Source organism: Propithecus coquereli, unplaced genomic scaffold (genome assembly GCF_000956105.1).
Source record: "Propithecus coquereli isolate 6110/MARCELLA unplaced genomic scaffold, Pcoq_1.0 Scaffold27, whole genome shotgun sequence".
Classification (NCBI taxonomy): domain Eukaryota; kingdom Metazoa; phylum Chordata; class Mammalia; order Primates; family Indriidae; genus Propithecus; species Propithecus coquereli.
Genome location: NW_012148285.1, coordinates 14,785,997 through 14,806,815, shown reverse-complemented (window position 1 = coordinate 14,806,815; position 20,819 = coordinate 14,785,997). Strand labels below are relative to the sequence as shown.

The 20,819-nt window shown below is 44.6% G+C and overlaps 1 protein-coding gene across 1 annotated transcript in view; it reads left to right on the top strand.

The window, feature by feature from the left end:
- NDE1 (nudE neurodevelopment protein 1) overlaps positions 1–19,173 on the top strand; it is a 32,737-nt gene extending 13,564 nt beyond the window's left edge. Inside the window, exons 2-8 of the mRNA XM_012647560.1 lie at positions 411–564; positions 4,422–4,570; positions 12,343–12,479; positions 14,092–14,271; positions 15,616–15,707; positions 16,748–16,899; positions 17,944–19,173. Of these exons, the coding sequence (XP_012503014.1) occupies positions 411–564; positions 4,422–4,570; positions 12,343–12,479; positions 14,092–14,271; positions 15,616–15,707; positions 16,748–16,899; positions 17,944–18,037 (958 nt within the window). The 3' untranslated portion in view covers positions 18,038–19,173. The remainder of the gene's footprint in view (positions 1–410; positions 565–4,421; positions 4,571–12,342; positions 12,480–14,091; positions 14,272–15,615; positions 15,708–16,747; positions 16,900–17,943) is intronic.
- The last annotated feature ends 1,646 nt before the right edge of the window (positions 19,174–20,819 follow it).

Sequence of the window (20,819 nt, the reverse complement as noted above, 5' to 3'; positions counted from 1 at the left end):
CAGGGACAGATTATGGTGGTGCGATAAGTGAGCATTTATGGTATGTCCAGTTCCTGGAAATATGCTTATAAATAAATCTGCCAAGGATACAAAATCCAAAGTATATTTAGTACATGCTGGGCTCTAAAAGTATATGCTGAATGAATGAGTGGTGAACTAGTTAAGAATTGGCTTTGGAGTCAGGCACACCTAGGTTCAGGTCCAAGTCTTATTCCTGATTTTGTGTGACCTTTAGACAAGTCATTCATCTTGTCCAAACCTCATCTTCTCATCTGTAAAATGGGAATAATGATAATTTCTGCCTCAAAGGCAGTTGAATAAAGAGATGTGCCACGTCTGACGGTACAATGCCCAGCACATGTTAAGTACTCGGTACATTATTATTTTAACATTTGGGAATTCTGCCCTAGGGCGGAGAACACGCAAGAGGAACTCCGAGAATTCCAGGAGGGAAGCCGAGAATATGAAGCTGAATTGGAGACGCAGCTGCAACAAATTGAAACCAGGAACAGAGACCTCCTGTCGGAAAATAACCGCCTGCGCACGGAGCTAGAAACCATCAAGGTGAGGGGCCGACAGGAAAAGCACGTAGGTATAGACAGGCTTCTGACACGGACATGGTGTGTGTGCCTGGAAGGAGAAGCCCTGTGGCGAGGGGCCCAGGCCCTGGGGAGCAGATATGGTCGTTGAACTCTTCATGCCCCTGACAGGTGGAGCTCAATGAGAAGCAAGTCACGTGCATGTTGTCACAGACTTTCTTGGTTGTCTGCACCAGTTTCACAGGGCACGTGGCAGGGAGACATTTCTAGAGTATGGAGTGTCGCTAGAATTGCTGATCATTATAAGGTCCAGAGTTATGCTGTCCAGTATGGTAGCCCCTAGCTACATGTGAAGGTTGAAATTTAAGGGAATGACAATAAAAATTTAACTCCTCAGTCACACTAGCCACATCTCCAGTGCCCAAGGGCCACATGTGCTAGTGGGTTGTCATTAATGGACAGGGGCTATAGAACATTTCTGTCGTATCATTATGGAAAGTTCTGTTGCACAGAGCAGGCTTCTCATCCTGGGCACTGTTGACATTGGGTCTGGATCATTCTCTGTAGGGTAGGGCTGAGTGTTGCACTGTGGGACGTTGAGCAGCATCCCTGGCCTCCACCCACTGGGTGCTGCAGCATCCTCTTCCCCTCCAAGGCTGTGGCAACCAAAACTGCCTCCAGACACGGGTGAGTACGTAGGGAACCACTGCTCCGCAGGGTAAAGATGGTGTTCTCTGTACAGTCTCCAGGGCTCAGCAGGTGATCAGAGGAACTGTGTCCAGAGACTGGCTCTCAGCCCTGCTGCCAGGCACGATCCCCAGGCCAGCATCACAAACATCAGCAAGCCTGCACCCTCTCTCCCTGTCCCTACCCCTGTACCCTGCTCTGAGATTCTATTTCTTAGTAAGTCCGGATGGGGCCCTGGCATGTCTGTGTCTTCTTTTTTTTTTTTTTTAAATCTCCCCATGTAAATTTTGATGAGTCATTGAGGGGAACAGCTATAGCCATACAGTATGTGCCCAGGACGGTGAAAGGAGAAGTGCTCATTGCCCTCTGGAAGCTGCTTTTGGAAGACAGAGCTAACACCGTGAAGCAGTTAGGGACCTAAAGTGCAATCGCAGTTGTGACGTGAGAGCCTTCCAAGAGGGAGAGAGCTGCATGGGTTGGGAAAGGCTTTTTGGGAGAGCGGATGGGGGATTCGAGCTGCTGTCTCTGGGTGTCTGTGTGTGTGTGTATGGTGGGAGTGTAGCCAGCGGCTGGGTGCTCAGCAGATGGGGTTGATGAAGAGCTAATCTGGGCCCGTCACAGGACAAGAGTGAGTCGCGTGGACCTTGGGAAGCCCAGCATTGCTAGTACATGCCAAAAAGTGGGACCAACAAATGGATGGGGGTTCAGGAAGGAGGAGAGGAAAGGTCCCCAAAGACTGTGGAAGCTGAGCGGTGAAGTTCAAGGTAGACCAGAGTGCCCGAACTGGCCATCTGCAGAGCATTCTGGCCCGTAGATGTTTGCTTAGGCTTTAGTGGTTTTTATTCAACATTTTCCCATGAAAGGTTTCAAGTACACAGCAGGATAGAAAGAATTGTCCAGTGAGCACCTATATACCCACCATCTAGGCTCTGCCGGTAATATTTACCATACTTGCCTTTTAGTATGTATATTTCCAGCCATCGAAATTGTAAGGCTTCCTACAAACATCTGGATATTTTTTTTTTTTTTTAAGACAGGGTCTCGCTCTGTCACCCAGGCTGGAGTGCAGTAGTACAATCCTAGGTCACCACAGCCTTGAACTCCTGGGCTTAAGCACCTCCTGCGTCAGCCTCCTAAGTAGATGAGACTATATACACACGCCATTATGCCCACCTGATTTTTAAATTTTTTGTAGAGATGAGGTCTCCATATGTTGTCCAGGCTGGTCTCAAACTCTAGGCCACAAGTGATCCTCCTGCCTCGGCCTCCCAAAATGCTGGGATTACAGGAGTGAGCTGCCACAGATGGCCAAAAGTCTGGATTTCTGACTTCCCTTGAGAATTGGAAGACTTGGCCACACCAGGCCTGCATTCTTCCACACCACCACCAAGCTGAGTCGTTGGTTGCTTAGAACAAACATTCATTCTTAAGTGTACCCCAGTCTCCATATCCCTGACGCTGAGGGCTGAGTGTCAGTTGCTGCTTAGCCCTACCCCTGGCCACCTTCCCTCATTTGTTCAAAGCCTGACCCCTGCCATAGGCAACAAGGAATCAGTGTAGTTCTTAAATTGAAGGGGGACTTGGATGAAAATCAGTGTAGGAGGAAAATTAGTGGTATGAACTACAATTTGGAGAGGGTAAGAGGCTCTCCATGGATGCTAAATAAATATCAAGCAGTTACTAAGTAATTAACTGTTCAAGACCAAGCTCTTGAACCTGCAGAAGACCTCTTCATTACAACCACATGACACGTGCATGGGACTCAGCACAGAGTGGGGGACAAATACGGGTACTTTGGAATAACAGTACCCCCTGCCACCAGCAAACGTGTCAATCACCTAAGAGAAATGTACTCAGCTGAGGCGGATTTCTAAACAACTGGCTTATTCATCACAAGTTGAAAAAGTCTGTAAGGGATCAAACAGAGCATCTATTGATGTCCCTATCAGCTGACAGCTTATTGGAATTAGCCCCAAATGAAAGCACAACATTGTAGCAACAGGTGTTCACGTCCACAAGTTCAAAGGAGACCATAAGAATCTCTGTGCAGGTGGTGGGGCCATTCACTGCATCCTCTTGGAAGCTGCATTTGAATTTAGGTTAATGGCCTAGGATCCTGTTTTATTTGGAAATGTCCCCAGATAAAGGGCGTGAGGTGATCAGAGCCATGCCTGGGAATGAGGCCTGGTCGGCCTGTGTTTGCCTGAGTGCAGACACTTTGTGCTCACAGCCAGAAAATGGGAGGATGTGCAGTGCCCTCCGTGTCGTCACCCTATAAATAATCTATTTGTTCTTCGGACATTCTTCTTTCACAGTGGCTCTCGCCACCCTCTCTGGCCTAGGCACCATTACATCACTCTCCCCAGCACATCCGGACTGTTTCTAGCAACAGCTTTGTTTACATGGCTGAGTCAAGAAAAGGAACTTGCCTTTTTTTTTTTTTTTTTAACTTTCAAATTAGACCTTGGGCGTTTTCTTGTGGGAAGTGAGTGTTTTCATTCACGTTTGTAGAATATAAGTTGGGTGTTTGATGAAGGAAAGTAACATGAAAGAGGAGCAGGGGCAGAATCGAGAATGTTCAATAGCTAGGCAACCTGGATTGAAATGGTTTAGTGCCATTTAGCACAGTTGTTTAAGAGCACCAGCCCAGCTGGCCTGGGTTTGATCTTGGCTTAGTCATTTACTACCACTTTGGGCTAGTTAAGTAACTGAGCCTCAGATCTCACATCGCTGAAGTGGGATTAAATGAGGCAACATATGTAGTGTATTTAGCCTGGAAGTTGGCACAGAATAAGTGATAAATGTTAGTGCTCCAGCCGGGCAACGGAATCATTGAGATGTTATCTGGACTGTTCCTTGCCTTTAGAAAGCACTAGCTAGATCACACTAAGCTTCCTTTGGTAATGAATAACAGGATCCCTCTCTGTCCTTCCTTCCTTCCTTCCTTCCCTCTCTCCCTCCTTCTGTTCTCTTTCTTTCTTTCTATTCTCTTTCTTTTGTTTCTCTCTTTCTCTCTCTCTCTGTGGGGCAGAATGGATACTCAGTGGCCACAAAATGACGAATGTCCGCTGCAGCAGGAGTGCACGTGTTCCAGAATTAAACTTCATTGTTTTTAAGGAGATGACAAGGAAGAGAAACAAACATAGCTAATCAGAAGTCTGGAATCATTCACCGAGTGTCTGTTTTGTCCTTCAGGAGAAGTTCGAAATGCAGCATTCCGAAGGCTACCGGCAGATCTCGGCCTTGGAGGATGACCTCGCACAGACCAAGGCAATTAAAGATCAGCTGCAGAAATACATCAGAGAGCTGGAGCAAGCCAATGATGACTTGGAAAGAGCCAAGCGGTGCGTTGGGAAGAAGAAAACAGGCTTGGGAGCCTTTAGTCTCTGCTTTTTGTCCCCAGCAACTAGGTGCCAGACGCTATGTTGAGCAGAGAGAACTCAGCAGTGAACAAAACAAAGCCAGTGCGCTTGTGGATCTTAGTCTCATGGGGGAAATGGACAATAGCAAATAAGTGCAACTTAATTACAGCAATAAGTGCTGGAAGTCCCGGGTTCTGTGGGAGCATGTAATAGGATATGTTTATTTGGCTGTTGGTGGGAGAATGTCAGGCAAGGCTTCCCAGAGGAAATGCCAGTTAGGCTAAGACCAGAGGGATGACTAGCTATTATCCAGGGGATCAGAGAGAGAAGAGCATTCCAGACAGGACGAGCATGTGCTAAGGCCCTGAGGTAGAAAGGAAAGGAGCATATTCAAGGAACAGTGTTTCGTAAACTGATGTAGTGTTTAGCAGAATAATAACAATAACTAACATTTACGGAATAATCACTCTGAGCTGGGCCCCCTTTTTTTTTTTTGACAAAAATACTTGTGTTTTAAAAAATTTATTTATGAATTACGTACAGTGAAATGCTCAGATTTTAGGAGTACTGTTCTATCAGTTTTGACGAATGTGTGCATGCATGTAACCCACACACCTGTTCTGATGCAGAACATTTTCATTGTCCCCAAAGTGACTTGCATTATATTTTTTTTAGTAGTTGCCTTAGGGCAGCGATTCCCAACCTTTTTGGCACCAAGGACCGGTTTCACGGAAGAAAATTTTTCCACAGACTGGGGGTGGGGTGGGGAGGCGGAGCTCACGCAGTGATGTGCGGCCCAGTTCCTAACAGGCCACAGAGTGGTACTGGGCCATGGTCTGGGGTTTGGGGACTGCAGCCGTGGGGTATACGATGCATCTTTAACTTTCCAGGCTACTTAGTTAATACCGTATCACTTCCTGCAAAAGTAACAACGGTGCAACCTTAGCGTTTCATTTACCATCTTCACACTTGATGCTGTAGTTGTCATAGCTATTACACCTCCAAATGCTGTGGATTCCACAAGTCCTTGTTATAATTTTTGCTTTAAAAACTCATCTGTATTTTTAAAAAATTAAGAGGGTAGAAACAGAGCCTTTTATATTTATTGGCACATTGGGTGCTCTTCATTCTTTTCTGAAGACCTCAGCTTCTGTCTGACATCGAGTCCCTTCCACTTGAAACACTGCCTGTGGTGTTTTCCCGTGGTGTAAATACGCTGGCCATGAATTATCCTTTTATCTGGGAATGTCTTTATTTGGCCGTTGTCCTTGAAGGGTATTTTTATTGGAGGTAGAATTCTGGGTTGATAGGGGTTTTTTTCTTTTGAGCATTTTAAAGATGTGGCACTGCCTTCTGATCCCCTTGTTTCTGATCAGAAGTTAAGGACCCTTTGAATAGTCACTCTCCTGTGTGTAATATGTTGTTTTCTCTGCTGCTTAGATTCTCTATTTTTGGTTTTCAGTAGTTTGATTATGACATACCCAGATGTGGCTTTATTTTTATTTATCCTGATAGTGGTTTGCTGTGCTTCTTTAGTCTGTAAATTTGTCTTTTTCCAAATTTAACTTGGGTCATTATTTCATCAGAGATTTTCTTCTGCCCCATTTTTTTCCTCCTGTCCTTCTGGGACACGAACTAAACACATCCTTTTGATATTGCCAGACAGGTCCCTGAGACTCTGTTTAGTTTTTCTTCTAAATACTTTCCCTTAGTTCCTTAAATTGAGTAATTTATGTTGATCTAATTTCAAGCTCACAGACTCCCTCTTCTCTCTTCTCCAATCTGCTGTTAAACTGGATCAAAAAATGTTTAATTTTAGAGACATTGTATTTTCAGATCTAGAATTTACATTTGGTTCTTTTTTAATGTAATTTCTGTTCCTATACTGAGATTTCTTTTATATCCTTGAACATAATTATGATAGCCGATTTTGAGATGGGGTCTCACTGTGTTGCCCAGGCTGCAGTGCAGTGGTGTCATCATAGCTCACTGCAGCCTCAAACTCCTGGGCTCAAGTGATCCTCCCACTTTTTCTGATATTTCCATCATCTGGTCTGAGGGTTGGTTTCCAGTGGTGGTTTTTCTCTTGGATTTAGGTCACATTTTCCTTGGCACTTCACAAGTCCAGTAATTTTGGGTTGTAGTCTGGACCTTGTGAATGCTGTGTTACAGAGACTATGAATTCTGTTATGTTGGGTTTTTATCTGTTTTTTTTTTCCAGGCAATGTACTTGGCTAAACTCACATTCCAGACTCTGTATCCCCTGTGATGAGCAGTAGCTGAAATCTGTTTGGTTCTTTTAGCCTTAACTGGGCTGCTTCAAGTTTGCCGTGTGCACGCATGGTTCAGGGGAAGCCAGAGATGGGGGGAAAATTAATATGCAGAATTTGGGGCTCCCTTGTGGGGTTGGATTTCTATCACTGGAGCATTAGGCAAAAAGCTTGTAAAGATGCAAAGTCCACCCAGTGTCATTCTTTTCCAAGCGTTGACCCCCTTCCAGTTTCTGCCAGTGCCTTCAGGTCATTGTTTTTCACATTTTACCCAGAGTTTATATTTGTATTCTGTAGGAGGTTTGGCCTGAGACAAGGTACTTCATCATTACCAGAAGTGGAACCTCCTTTCTTATCAATGTGTTAAAAGTTCTTTGTATGTTTTTGCCACTGCTCTTTTCTCCTGCTTTGGAAATATTTTTTCCAGAATAATCTTTTGTCTGTTGACTTTGTGGTATCATTTTCCATACAAATATTTTCCATGTTTATTTCATCAATTATGTCTCCTTTTATAGCTTCTAAATTTCCAGACTTCACTAGGGGAGTCTCCTCAATCTTTTGATTGTGTGTTTTCTTTTTTATTGTTTAATTTTTTTACACATATGCCTTAATTCACTTGGACTTAATTTTTGTATCTAGTATAAAGATATGGGTCCATTTTTTTTCTTTTAAGTAGGTAGCCAGTTGTGCCAGCTCAGCATTATTTATTAGACACTCTTATTTTCCACTGTATTGGAATTCAACTCTCATAATGTCAATTTATCATAAATCCTGGGATCTAATTCTGGATTCTCTATTTTGGTCCAGTGTACAATTTGTAAACTGCTATACCAATACCATAACAATTTGGGGCAGGCGCAGTGGCTCATGCCTGTAATCCTAGCACTTTAGGAGACCAAGGCAGGAGGATTGCTTGAGTTCAGGAGTTGGAGACCAGCCTGAGCAAGAACCGAGACCCCATCTCTATAAATAAATAGATAGATAGATAGAAACATAACAACTTGATTACTGTGGCTTTACTGTATGTAAAGCCACATTCTGATTTCTGACAAGCCACTGGCATACCGTCACTTCCATTTGTGTATCATTGATCAAAGCAAGTGACATAGTCACACTGAGTCAAAGGGTGGGAAAGTATTTTCCACCCACAGTGAGGCCATGGCAAGGGTGTGGATGCAGGGAGGGGTGAAGAATTGGGGCCAATAATATAGTCTGCCACAAAGGTGCATTCACATGGTTCAAAAATTGTATGCAAAGGGATAGAGTTTTTTAAAAATATAAACTCAAGCAGATAAAAAGATATTCCTAGTAACCATTTACCCCCACCTTTTTTCCCCAACAAAAAAGCATTGTATACACACTGTTGTACATTTGGCTTTTTCAGATAACAATAGAGCTTGGAAATCATTCTTTATTAGGACAGAGCATTCCTTGTTCTTTTTTTTCAAATACAGAATATTCTATTGTATGGTTGGTATTGTATGGTATGATGATAATGTATTATCTAGTCTCCTGTGGATGCATTTCCATTCTTTTGCAATGATAATCATTACCATAATGAGTAACCTTGCACAGATGGGTATCTGTAGAATAAATTCCCGGAAGTAAAATTGCTGGGTCAAAGGATGCATGTATATGTGATTTTGATGGGTATTGCTCAGTTCTCTGTATGGTTGTACCAGATTACATTCCCAACAGCTAAGTGTGTAAGTCCCCGTTTTCTATTATAAATAGCCTCCCTAGAAGAGTGGTTTTCAAACTTTGGATTTCTGCTGGTTGAAAAGGTGAGAAATAGGTGCATTTCTGAGTGACCTGGAGTTCCTTTTCATGTGCTTAAGAGCTGTTTTGTTTTCTTCTGTATGAACTCTGTTTATCTTTGCCTGTTTTTAAATTGAGTTGTTGGTTTTATTTTGGTTCTTTTTCCCGTCATTTCCGGGAGGTATTTATATATTTGTCTGTGACAGGAGAGCATTTGGAGTTGGTCACTTGTCTTCCAGCTTTGTCTATTGTGTGTGTTCCTGTACAGAAGTTACTTGATTTCCATGTAGTGACATTTATTCATCAATCATAGTTAGAAGGGCCTTCTGTACTCCAAGGGTGATAAGGCACTTAGCCTGTGTTTTTTTCTCGTATTAATATTTTTATGTTTTCTTTAACTTCCTTTTCTTTTCTCTCTCTTTCTCTCTGTACTAAAGATATACTGGTTTCACTTTTTAGCCAAATGCTGAATAGTTGTGTGTCAAAATCAGATGAGGTAGGATAAAGTTCTAGAATACCAAAGTTTTATTTAAAAAAAGTTTTAAAATATTACAATTTTATTGTAACATTTTAATGGTTATATTTAGAAAATGTGGCAGGCTACTGCAAGAACAATCATTTCTCAGTACCACCAGCTGTTTGGTCGCTCTTACGGCCCTTATACTATGTGTCCCTAAAACTAAATGACTCAACTTTTGACCGAGGAGAGAGACTTCGTACAGGAATAACCTTGACAGACGCAGGGCCTCATCAGAAGTAACTAAAAGTTAAATACATCCCTTAAAGGTTATTTAGTTTAATATGTGGGTGCTAAGGTCCCAGAAGTTTTACAAAGATTTAAATTGATTTAATCTGATTTTACTTTTCCATGTGTTTTCATTCTATAGACTTTTAAAGCACTTATTGGGTCAAAAAGGATATGTTCTTAGCTATCTAACAAATGTATCCGTTAATACTCAACGTTTACTGAAAATCTAAGTATTTTCAAGTTCTCAGTAACTACATGAGATTAACAGCTTTTGCAGTCACCAATTATTGCAGCATTTTATTCTTTTTTAAATCTTTTTTTGATTTTTTTGTCTTTCACAACCTTTTATGAATCTGAAAGCGTTTCACTCTTATATGCTTTTGTATATCAGCTGACAGAATTTCAACATAAAAAGTACACAAAGTGATTTTCAGTCTGGTCACAACTAGGATGCTGACCTTTATTTGAAAGCAAATATTCAGATAGTACCAGTAAATCTGAACAAAATCCCTCGACAGTATTATTGATGCTGTTACGCTGCTTATATACAACCACACGATTATGATCCACACAGGTTCAGAAATGCTGCTGAAGGTAGTCTTCGGTTCTCTAGCATTCCAGAAGCCAAATAGTAGATGTTGATCAAATACTGAGTTTAACTTTCCGATTCAGTTGGAACTTATGTTGAGTTGCAGTATGAGCTATGACTCCAACATTAATTTTTTTCCAGGTAGCTACCCAGTGGTCTCCAAACCTAGAATTGAACCTGCCGTCTTTTTGCCAGTGATTTGTGAGACCATCTTTGTCATAAATTGTCATCTATTTCTGAACCTCTGGTTCCCCTGGTCTGTCTGTCCTTATAACCTGTAGCGTACTGTTGTTCGTTGTCGAGGCTCTATAACAGCTTGTCCATTGTATCTGGTACGGGTCGTTCCCTGAGCTCTTCTTTTTCCGACTTCTGGACATTCTTGTTTCACTGTCATAGGATCTTTCAAATCAGTCTCCCTGTGCCTCCTCCCCCAAATAAAAATCTATTCGTATTTTTATTAAAATGGTATTAAATCTTCCAGTTTAACTTAGGGAGAACTGATTTCTTCATGGCACTGGGTCTTCCTCTCCATAAACACAGTATGTCTGCATTTCCACAAGGATTCTGTACCTTACAGTACAGCCTTGCATATTTGCTGTTACCTGAATTCCTGGGTATTTTATCTTTTTTGTTGCTGTTTGACATGTCAAGCTTAGGGTCATTTAAACTGATTCTAGCTGGGTGCAGTGACTCATGCCTGAAATCCTAGCAGTCTGGGAGGCCAAGGTGGGAGGATTGCTTGAGCTCAGGAGTTGGAGACCGGCCTGAGCAAGAGCGAGACCCCATCTCTAGAAAAAACAGAAAAATTAGCTGGGCGTGATGGCATGTGCCTGTAGTCCCAGCTGTTTGGGAGGCTGAGGCAGGAGGATCGCTTGAGCCCCAGGAGTTTGAGGTTGCAGTGAGCTATGATGACACCTCAGCACTCCAGCCCAGGAGACAGAGCAAGACTCTGTCTCAAAAAAAAACTGATTCTAGTATTGTACTCCTAATTATTACCACCTTGTTTTTAATCAGGCACTTTTGGTGTCATTACCCTATTCACTACCTCTGAAGACCCTTTGGGGGTAGGTGCTAATATAACTCCATCTAGACATAGTAGCATATGTTTAATAAATGAATGAATCGGTCCTCATTTTGTAGTTGAAGAAACTGAGCATGAAAGAGGCTAAGTTGCCCAAAGATACCCAGTTAGTCTTAGGGTGGAGGATCGGGGTGTATACTCCTGGGTTCCTCTCTAAACACGTGCCTCTGGCCACTGCAGGATACAGTTAGCAGGATGGTAAAGGTCTTCGGGGACAGACTTGGCATCCATAGTAAAAATTGCTGGCACGTACTGAGCACACTTACATGTGAAACCTCTGTCGTGTGCTTCCTGTATTACTTTATCTGCCACCCCCCACCTCTCACCCCCGCTCCTTCCCCCCCCACAGCCCTGTGTGCGGGTATTATTACTACCCTTGCTTTGCATATAAGGAAACTGAGGCACAGAGAAGGTAGTTTGCCTGAAGTTAAACAGATCTCTTTATTACCACACTTCTCAGTGCCTTTACAACAGTATTCACATTGTTCACAAGAAGTGGTTGTTAGCAGGGCAGCTGGGCCGGTGCTGGGCATTTTGAACTTTTTAAACTTGAAAGTAACTGAGAAGTTAAAGGTGGTCTCTTCCACCTGTTTAAATGCATGCTATTCAATTGTGTGTGCATTCTATTAGTCTTTTTTTAATTTTTTTTTTGAATCAGGGTCTCACTCTGTCACTCAGGCTGGAGTACAGTGGTGCAGTCATAGCTCACTGCAGCCTCAAACTCCTGGGCTCAAGCGATCCTCCTGCCTCATCCTCCCGAGTAGCTGGGACTACAAGCACGTGCCACTACGCCCAGCTAATTTTTTAATTTTTTGTAAAGTTGGGGTCTCACTGTGTTGCCCAGGCTGGTCTCAAACTCCTGGCCTCAAGCAATCCTTCCTTGGCCTCCCAAAGTGCTGGGATTATGGGTGTGAGCCACCACGCCTGGCCTATTAGTCTTTTCTTAACACTAGTTATCGTTGTGAGCTTCCAAGAGAAGGCACAGCATACAGCTCTTCTCAAACAGCTGGTCACCACCTGCAGTCCTGATAGTGCCTTGGCTCATGGCTGAGTGCCGCATGGACATTATCTTATTTAATCCTTAGGACGACCTTGTGCACCTCATGAGCTTTGATGAGTTCCATTCTGCAGGTGAAGAGCCCAAGTCCCAGAAGGTTAGGGGACTCACCCAGGTCTGTGGCATCTAGGAAGTCCAGTGCTGGGACTCAGGCCCAGGTATATCTGACCCTTTGCATCTCCTGGGTCTGCGGGCACCTGAGGGATGCGGCCGTTTGCGCTCTTGGTTCATTTTGCTCTTCTCTTACTCAGAGCCACGATCATGTCTCTGGAAGACTTTGAGCAGCGCTTGAATCAAGCCATCGAAAGAAATGCCTTCCTGGAAAGTGAACTTGACGAGAAGGAGAATCTCCTGGAATCCGTTCAGAGACTGAAGGATGAAGCCAGAGGTAGGAGGCCCCGGCATTTGTTCCTTGTCTTCACCAGCGTTGTCCCCTCTCCCTCCCTGGGAACCTTTTGTCTCACGGCCTTACCCAGGATTGCATCTACTAGCAATCTGCACCCTGCTCTGCACACAGGAGGTCCGGTCAGAGGACATAGGACCACACCAGGCAGGGTCTTGCCTTGGTCCCTGTCCCGTGAGAAGAATCGTCCAACCCCATAAAGGCCCCTTGTGGGTATTTACAGAAATAGCGTTGAGGTTCACAGATTAAGCCCTTATTTTGGAGTTTTGCAGAATTCATTTCAGGTAAGATTCTCCCTGGTCTATAATTCACACACTCACCAGAATGGCTTGATGCTTAGGAGGAGGACAAGACTTTCGTGGGAGAGATTTCTGGTGGAATTGCTGGCCTGGCCTGTTATTTTTGTGACTCGTTAGCAACTTCTGCATTTGCCTTAGAACTCTGAAAGCTCCTCAGCTTTTGCCCTTCAGAGGCTGGCAGTTCCAGAAGCAGAGTTTTCAAACTGCAGCAAGACATTGATTGGTGAATGATCCAAGTTTGGGTGTAGAAGAGATTTTTTTTAAGTCCTAATTAATTGTATGTAACATTAATTTGGTTTCTTATGTGTAGCTAGTAGATGAAGGATTAAAGAGAAAAACTCCTAAGTTTAAAAAGTAGTTACTCCTAAATGCCCATCAGTAAATGGTTAAATAAATGACATGGATTTATTTCACAGAATGTTAAGCCGTTGTTAAAAGTAGCAAGGTAGAGCTGTCCATGCAGTCATAGAAAGATTGCCAAGGCGTACCATTGAACGGGAAGAACAAGTCATAGACGGATGTTGTATGTTTCCATTTATGCTTAATAAAAACTGTTTCTATTTTATGCTTAATAGAGAACTACATACATATAAAGTGTATGTTTGTGCAGACAACAAAGGTTGAACAGATCCACATGTTACAGTGATTACGAGTGAGGAGGGACGTTTTGGGGGTACGTTGGGAAGCACACTTCGATTTAGTATTCTATATAAATTGCTGTGTTGGAATTCTTTTTTAATAATAAAGTATTAGTGTGTCACTGCCACTAGTTTTTTTAAAAATTATAAACGTTGTGCTGGGCGCAGTGGCTCACACCTATAATCCCAGCACTTTGGAGACCGAAGTGGGAGAATCACTGCCAGGGGTTCGAGAATAGCCTGGGCAACTTCATGAGACCTTGTCTCTACAAAAAGTAGAAAACTTAGCTGTGCATCGTGGCGTTCCCTGTAGTCCCAGCTACTCGGGAGGCTGAGGCAGGAGGATCGCTTGAGCCCAGGAGTTTGAGGTTGAAGTGCGCTGTGGTGACGCCACTGCGTTCTATCTAGCCCAGGCAACATAGTGAGACTTTCTCAAAAAGAAAAAAATGTTAAACCATTTCATTTTTTACTCGAAAGAAGTCCTGTCATTTTGCAAGCCAGCTGGGCAAGGTCCCATGGGTTTCACTTCATTCGGGGTTTCCACCTGGAGTTTTCACCCTGGTAGTTCTCCCTGAGCAGCGTCTACTGTCAAACCTCCCCACCTATACCCTGCCCACCCAATGCAAGGACTTAAATATCCGAATCCTTCTCCTGGCACAGATTTGCGGCAGGAACTGGCCGTGCAACAGAAGCAAGAAAAACCCAGGACTCCCTTGCCCAGTGCAGTGGAAACTGAAAGGACAGACACTGCTGTACAGGCCACTGGCTCCGTGCCATCCACTCCCATCGCACATCGGGGACCCAGCTCCAGTTTAAACACTCCAGGGACCTTCAGGCGTGGTAAGGGGTGGGGAGTCTGGGGGGATTTTGTTGCTCGAAGCATTCCAGGGTGAGAATCTGGGGTGGGTCCCGGGTGTGAAGCTTTGGAGCAGATTGTGTCGCAGGGAGCAAACTGGGATGCTTGTGGCAGTGGCGCATCAAGATAAATGAAAAGAGTGTCTTAGGTGTGAGACGGTAGGGAGTAGTGGGGTCTGTGGCAAAGCGGAGAATGGAAACCCCATCCAGAAGAGGGGTGGCAGCCACTCTGCTTCTACCATAAGGAATGTGGGCCCTTCATTAGCAGAATTGCCCATTCTTCACCAAAACCCAGAAATTCTCTGTTTTGAATATGAAACCTCCCAAATTTGCAATGTCAGTGCCCAAATAAAAAAAATCAAAAAAACATTTTGTAAGTCCAACGACACATCCATCTAGAACTAGACGCAGAGTAGTAACCTGTGTTGTGTGAGGAAAACTAAGAAATTTGAGCTCTCGCCCCAGCCCCTCCTGCCAGTTGCTTAACTGTGAGACTCTGATCGGGCCACTTATAGCAAATGCTAATAATAGACAATTATCGGGTGCTCGGTATGTGCTGGCCACTCTGCTCAAAGTGCTTGGCATTTGTGACCTCACCGAATTCTCACTGCAGGCCCATGTAACAAGTACTGTCCCCACTGAGTCTGAGGCCCTGAGTTAATAAAGTCACACAGCAAGTCGGTGGCAGAGCTGGGTTCAAACCCAGGCAGGCCGGCCAGCTCCAGGCTTCCATTACCGTCTACTGCCTTATCCTTTAGGCTGTCCCCTGGGGACAAAGAGACTAGCGGAATCTCTGGAATCCCAGGCTAGAGTTGTCCACGCGGTCATATGTACACAACTCACCAGGGTGTCTGGTTAAAATGCAGACCCAGTGGGTCTGGGTGGGGCCTGAGATGCCACATCTCTGCTAAGTGCCCAGGTGACGCTGCCACTGCTGGGCCGTAGACCCCACTCTGAGGAGAGGGGGCTCTATGACGTGGGACCCTTGTAAAGCTGGCTCGCTCTATTCACATCTGTTGTATTTATCACAGATGCCATTAGTGTCAACTGTATGGAATTCCTCGAATTTCCAGAGGACTTGCTTTGGTTTTGCTTAAAAAGACTAACATGTAAAAATAAATGTTTGATATGTCGTCATCATAAGGACTTGAAACGTCGGCTGTCAAATAGGCTATTGGCGTGTCATGCAATTGGGTGCGACAGGGCATCTCCAATGCTAAGGGATGGTGTCAGCTTCCCTCTGACCCCACGGTGTCAGCTTTAGAGATGTTGGTGCACAGATGTGGCTGTGGGTTGGTGTGTAACGTGCCCTTTTCTTTGCACACCCAGGCCTCGACGACTCCACTGGGGGGACCCCCCTCACACCCGCAGCCCGGATATCAGCCCTCAACATTGTGGGAGACCTGCTGCGGAAAGTGGGGGTAAGGCCGCGTGTCCCTGTGGGGTTCGGCGTGCCTCGCCTTTCGGGATATGAGAGGGGGTTAATCTTACCAGTTCCTTTCCCTGTGACAGAGGCGTCCTGAGTTTTAGGTGTGGCGGGTCCTTGAGCGTCCCTGGGAATCATTAGCGCTTCCCGTGGGAGTTACTGCCAGACACCCCGAGCTCTGACCCTGCCTCTTCCGTTTGATCCCTAGGTGTGTCTTTTTTCCCTTACACCATTTTTCCTGCAGGCAGTTTGGGAAATTAGGGTGGTTTCTGTGGTTTTTTCTTTAATTTGAAAAAACCAAGGGGCATTTATGAAGTGCCTTCTCTCTTTTTTTTTTTGGTTTCTCTGGGAGTTTAAAAGATGATCTTGAACAGACTGGGGCAAAGCACTTGGCCTTCAGGTTTTATATTAATTACAGGGAGGGATTCTTTTGTGCTCAAGCAATAATGTAGCTATTCTTTGTAGTTGTTTATTTTTAAAAATGACACCTGGAAGGCCGTGTAATTTAATTCCTGCCAGCATGTCATCGAATAGAGGATGTGTTCGTAGCTACGTATTCTGGACGCTCGCAACTCATTTCTTACGTTTTTACTTTTGGCTTTTGGTTGTCGGGTTTTCTACTCTATACATAGGCCTCTTTTCGTGGTTAGCACAGTTAGTAGTACAGAGAGGCCTGGGGTGGTCTCAGTGGCCTTTTGCTTTCCTCAGGGTCCGTTCACCACCAGGCCAACCCCTTGTTCAGACCTCCCACCACTCTGTGCACATTTAACAAGGTAAACACAAGAGTGAACAATTCCAAAAGTTGACTTCATGTTTCCTACAGGTAGTGTTGGATTAATCAGGGTTAGTGGTCTTCCCAAATATCTTCCGCAAGTGGTTCTGAGACTTGAATATATGTTGGATTCTTCTGGGGCCCCTCCTTGGAATTCCAGCGCAGCACAATTTGAGAACCATTGTTTTGGGTTCTTTTCTGTGCCAGTGAGAGGGAAGAGTTCTTGTCTTTAACCGGAGAGATAAAAGCACGTTTCTCTCCAGGCACTGGAGTCCAAGCTCGCATCCTGCCGGAACTTCGTGTATGATCAGTCCCCAAACCGAACAAGTGGCCCAGCCTCAGGGCGGGGGAACAAGAACAGGGATGGTGGCGACAGATGGCAGAGCAGCACCAGCGCACCTTTGGGTGATAAAGGGTCAGTGCCTTTTGATAAACCTCTTATTACTGGGGAGAATCTGCCTACTCCAGGTCCACGATGCTAATCCCTAACCCACAGCCATTTTTTTTTTTTTTTTTTTAAATTGGAGGATTATGCCAGTGAACTTTATCCTCTACTCCCCTCCCTGGAGGCAGAATTAGGTGGCGGCTTCTGGTTTGGGCAAAGGGCCAAGGAGAGTGCCATTTTCACTGTTTGATCCTATAGCCCTGACTGATGGTCACGCTGCGAGAATGTCCTGTGTAAATCCTTTGTTGGGGAGTTGAGCTTCCAACATCATTCTGCTTCCCCTAGACGATTTTCTTTTTTTTCTTTTGAAATCTATAGAATCTTCAGGAAACTAGCACGAACTTCTAGCCAGGCTAGATTCCTTGGGCAGGTGCGGTGGCTCATGCCTATAATCCTAGCAGTCCTGGAGGCTGAGGCAGGAGGATGGCTTGAGCCCAGGAGTTGGAGGTTGCAGTGAGCTGTGACGATGCCACTGTGCTCTAGCCTGGATGACAGAGGGAGACTCTGTCTCAAAAGAAAAAAAAAAATATATAGATTCCTGAAACCAGTCACCTGACTGGAAAACACAGATGTGACCTCTAATAGTGTCAGTTATTCTCTTGCCTAAAGAAAATTGGGGCAGCTTCTGGATTCAGGAATTGTGTGAGGTGTGTCAACACCTCCCTGGACCCCAAGCCACATAAATTTCACGGGTTTGTGATGGACACGTGGCATGCACATAACTTCCAGACCTCCAGAAGAGGATTTTTAAAAGAATATGTTTTTTTTTTTTTTTACGTTTCAATTGACAAACAAGTGGACGTTTCTAGAGGGTCTTCTGACACTGGGCTTTCTGTGCGAGTGTGGGAATCTGAGAGCCGGATAGCCAGTGTCGTTTTCTTCATTTCACAGGAGAGAAAATTGAGACCCTGTGAGGTCCTGTTCCCAACTCTTTGATATTCGCCCTTATAACTTTGTGGGCCCAGATTTGTCACAGCTGTCATGTCAGCTTAATTTGGTTTGCTCTGTCTGAAGGTTGGGAAAACGCCTGGAATTTGGGAAGCCGCCTTCACACACATCCTCACCGTCGCTGCCGTCGGCCCAGGGTGTAGTCAAGATGTTGCTTTAGGAAAACCACGGAAGCGGAAGCCCCTGGTATTTGTGCAGGAGTTGTTACCTTTCTTCGTCTCCTTACACTAAGTTTTTGTTCTGTTGTTTTGTTTGAAATTAGAGATAGGAGCCAGCAGTCACCGTAGTTTGCTTTGTGCTTCGTGGCCCAAGCCAATGACTGAGGCCATCAGCTGTGGCCCCTGGGGTTCGTTTGTCCCTGTGAAATGTCTCCTCATTCCTGGCCTCCCTCTTGGTGCGTGCATTGCTAAGAGGGACAGACTGGGCCCTCTGGGGAGGGCTCTGAAGTGTGGGTGGTGAGGCTACCCCCCTCATGCTGAGCCAACCCAAGAAGAGTCCTGATCGGTCTTGGGAGGTGTTTTTAATGTCCCGTCTCAGAGGCTCCCACCCCCATCCCCAGTCAGCTGGAATTGTCTTCCAGAGCAAGACCCCCCAGTGCTTATGGTGTGCCGAAATCATGTCCAGGAGTGGAGAACAGAATGGTAGGCACATGCCTTTTTAAAAACTGTGGTAGTGTACCTCTGAGACTTTTTAATTTGCCTCTCATTGAGGTTTTTAGAGGTGTGTTTGAGATTCAGAGCAATTTTCAGGTCGACCAGGGTCAATGGGAAACCTATGTCCTGTTTAGGTAAATCCTAACCGTTAGCTTTCCTGAGTCCCCTGCCTGGCGTGGAGGTGACCTCTGCTCCTGGACCTTGGAGGTCACTGGGGTAGAGCCACCTTGGTAATGCAGCCCCCAAGAACAGGACTTCATTCAAAGCCATCATGAAGTCACCAGCTTTACCTTCAAATAAGATTGAAACACAAGATTGTTGTTGGCAGCTTCCTTGTCAAAGAAAGAAGCCAACACCGGATTTCCAAAGCACAACGGTGTATCTGCTCGTCACTGCGTGTTAGGAACTGCCGCCTCACGCTTTCAGATGCAAGTAACAGAGCACGCTAATTTTGGGATTGTGCACGCAGCTTCATGGCCTGCCTTTTGTTACTAAGTTATTTTCTGAAAGAACAGCAAAAGTTTCCTGTCGTTGAAAATAGAACATTTTAAGCGCTCCTGAACCTCGGCAGGGCTGCCAGGGCGGGTTCGTTACTTGAGAAACATTCTAACCAACCTGTATCGGTAAAAGATGTACTTTTATTTTTTTAAAAGAACAATAAAATCAAGAGGAACTAACGTTCACCTGGTTTGTGGTGGTGGTCAGTAATGCCGCTTTATACGTTTGCACTTGTTTGCTGGGATGGTGGTGACAGACTTTCACCTTTTGTTTTTTAACCAAGTAATGAAAGATGAAGAAATGTGCTTTTTGAAAATTTCTATTCAAGTCAGCTTTTTAGAGAGGCATTTGGGATACGGTTGGTCATCATTCAAGGTATGTTAGCCTTTGGTCGTATGATAGTCTTTTTAGTTTTTCTATTTCCTGTTTTATTCCACCAAGTTGGTGTACATGGAAAAGTGTGTGTTGACTAGAACCTTTGCAGGGCATGTCTGTCTAAAACACGCAAGGTGAAGGAGATGGGTCCACAGCCCATTTGTACGACCCTCATGCTAAGAATGGTTTTTTATGTTTTTAAGTCATTAAGAAAGGATGAATATTTGATAGACCACATATATCCTGCCAAGGCTAAAATATTTAAGATCTGGCCTTTATAGAAGCAGTTTGTGGACCCCTATTGGGCAAAGTGTTGTGTTTTAACTTAAAAAAAATGAAATCTTATATTTTTCATATGATATACACATCAGTTTTGGTTGACAAAGATGTTCTTCTCAGTGGTGTTCAAGGGCAGGGGACAGTGGCCTGCTGACCACACATCACCTTCCTCCCAGCCCCAGGAGCTGCCCACCTCCTGGCTAGAGAAGCCCCTCAGACAATCTCACTTTGCAGCTCTGCTCTTCCTTTTGCCAGCTGCGGGATCTCAGGCAATTTACTTTACCTCCCTAGGCCGTGGTTTTCCCATTTATGAAATAACCCTGGCCAGGTACAGTGGCTCCCACCTGTAATCCTAGCACTTCGGGAGGCTGAGGTGGGAGGATCGCTTGAAGCCAGGAGTTGGAGGTTGCAGTGAACTATGATGACGCCACTGCACTCTAGCCCGGGCGACAGAGACTCAAAAAAGCCGACTTCATATGGTCATTCAGAGGAGTGAACAAGAACCCAACTTTCCCCTACTTTCTTTTACTCTGTAGAAAACAGTTGAACAGAAAATCCAACTACATTGTAGTGATTTATAACCTTTTATTAGTGAGGGTGTCCTTAAGTACAATCGGGGTGCATATAAAAGAGTGTAATGTTCCTACTCTTATCCATCGGAGCAGTGTCTCCTTTTTCATTCATGTGACTGCAGAAGGCACTTGGTCTCGGTGAACTGTGTCTGAGGTGTGGAAACCAGGAGGGGGGAAAGGATTCGCAAACAAGGGCCTTACTCCAGAAGTTGGAAGGGTATTGCAAGTTAGGGGACGAGTTGGGAGTGGGGGGCAGCGCCACCCATTTTGGCGACTTTCTCCCCATTTCATGTAAACAAAGTTGCCAGTGACTGGTTACCATGGATATGTTTTTCTAAAAACTCAACATCTCTTGCACAATCCATTGATAGAGCTGGGAGGGTGTGCCTGTGGTTCCTTTTGGGCTTTTTTCATCTGGTACATCATAAAAACTTAAATTTATACCCTGAGCACAGGGTGGTGTTTTTGATACTCATTGTGTGAGGGGTGTCTGTGAAGTCTGGAATTTGGAAATGGATTCAGACAATGCTAAGTCGAGTCTGCTGGGTTTTGCTTTGCTTTGTTG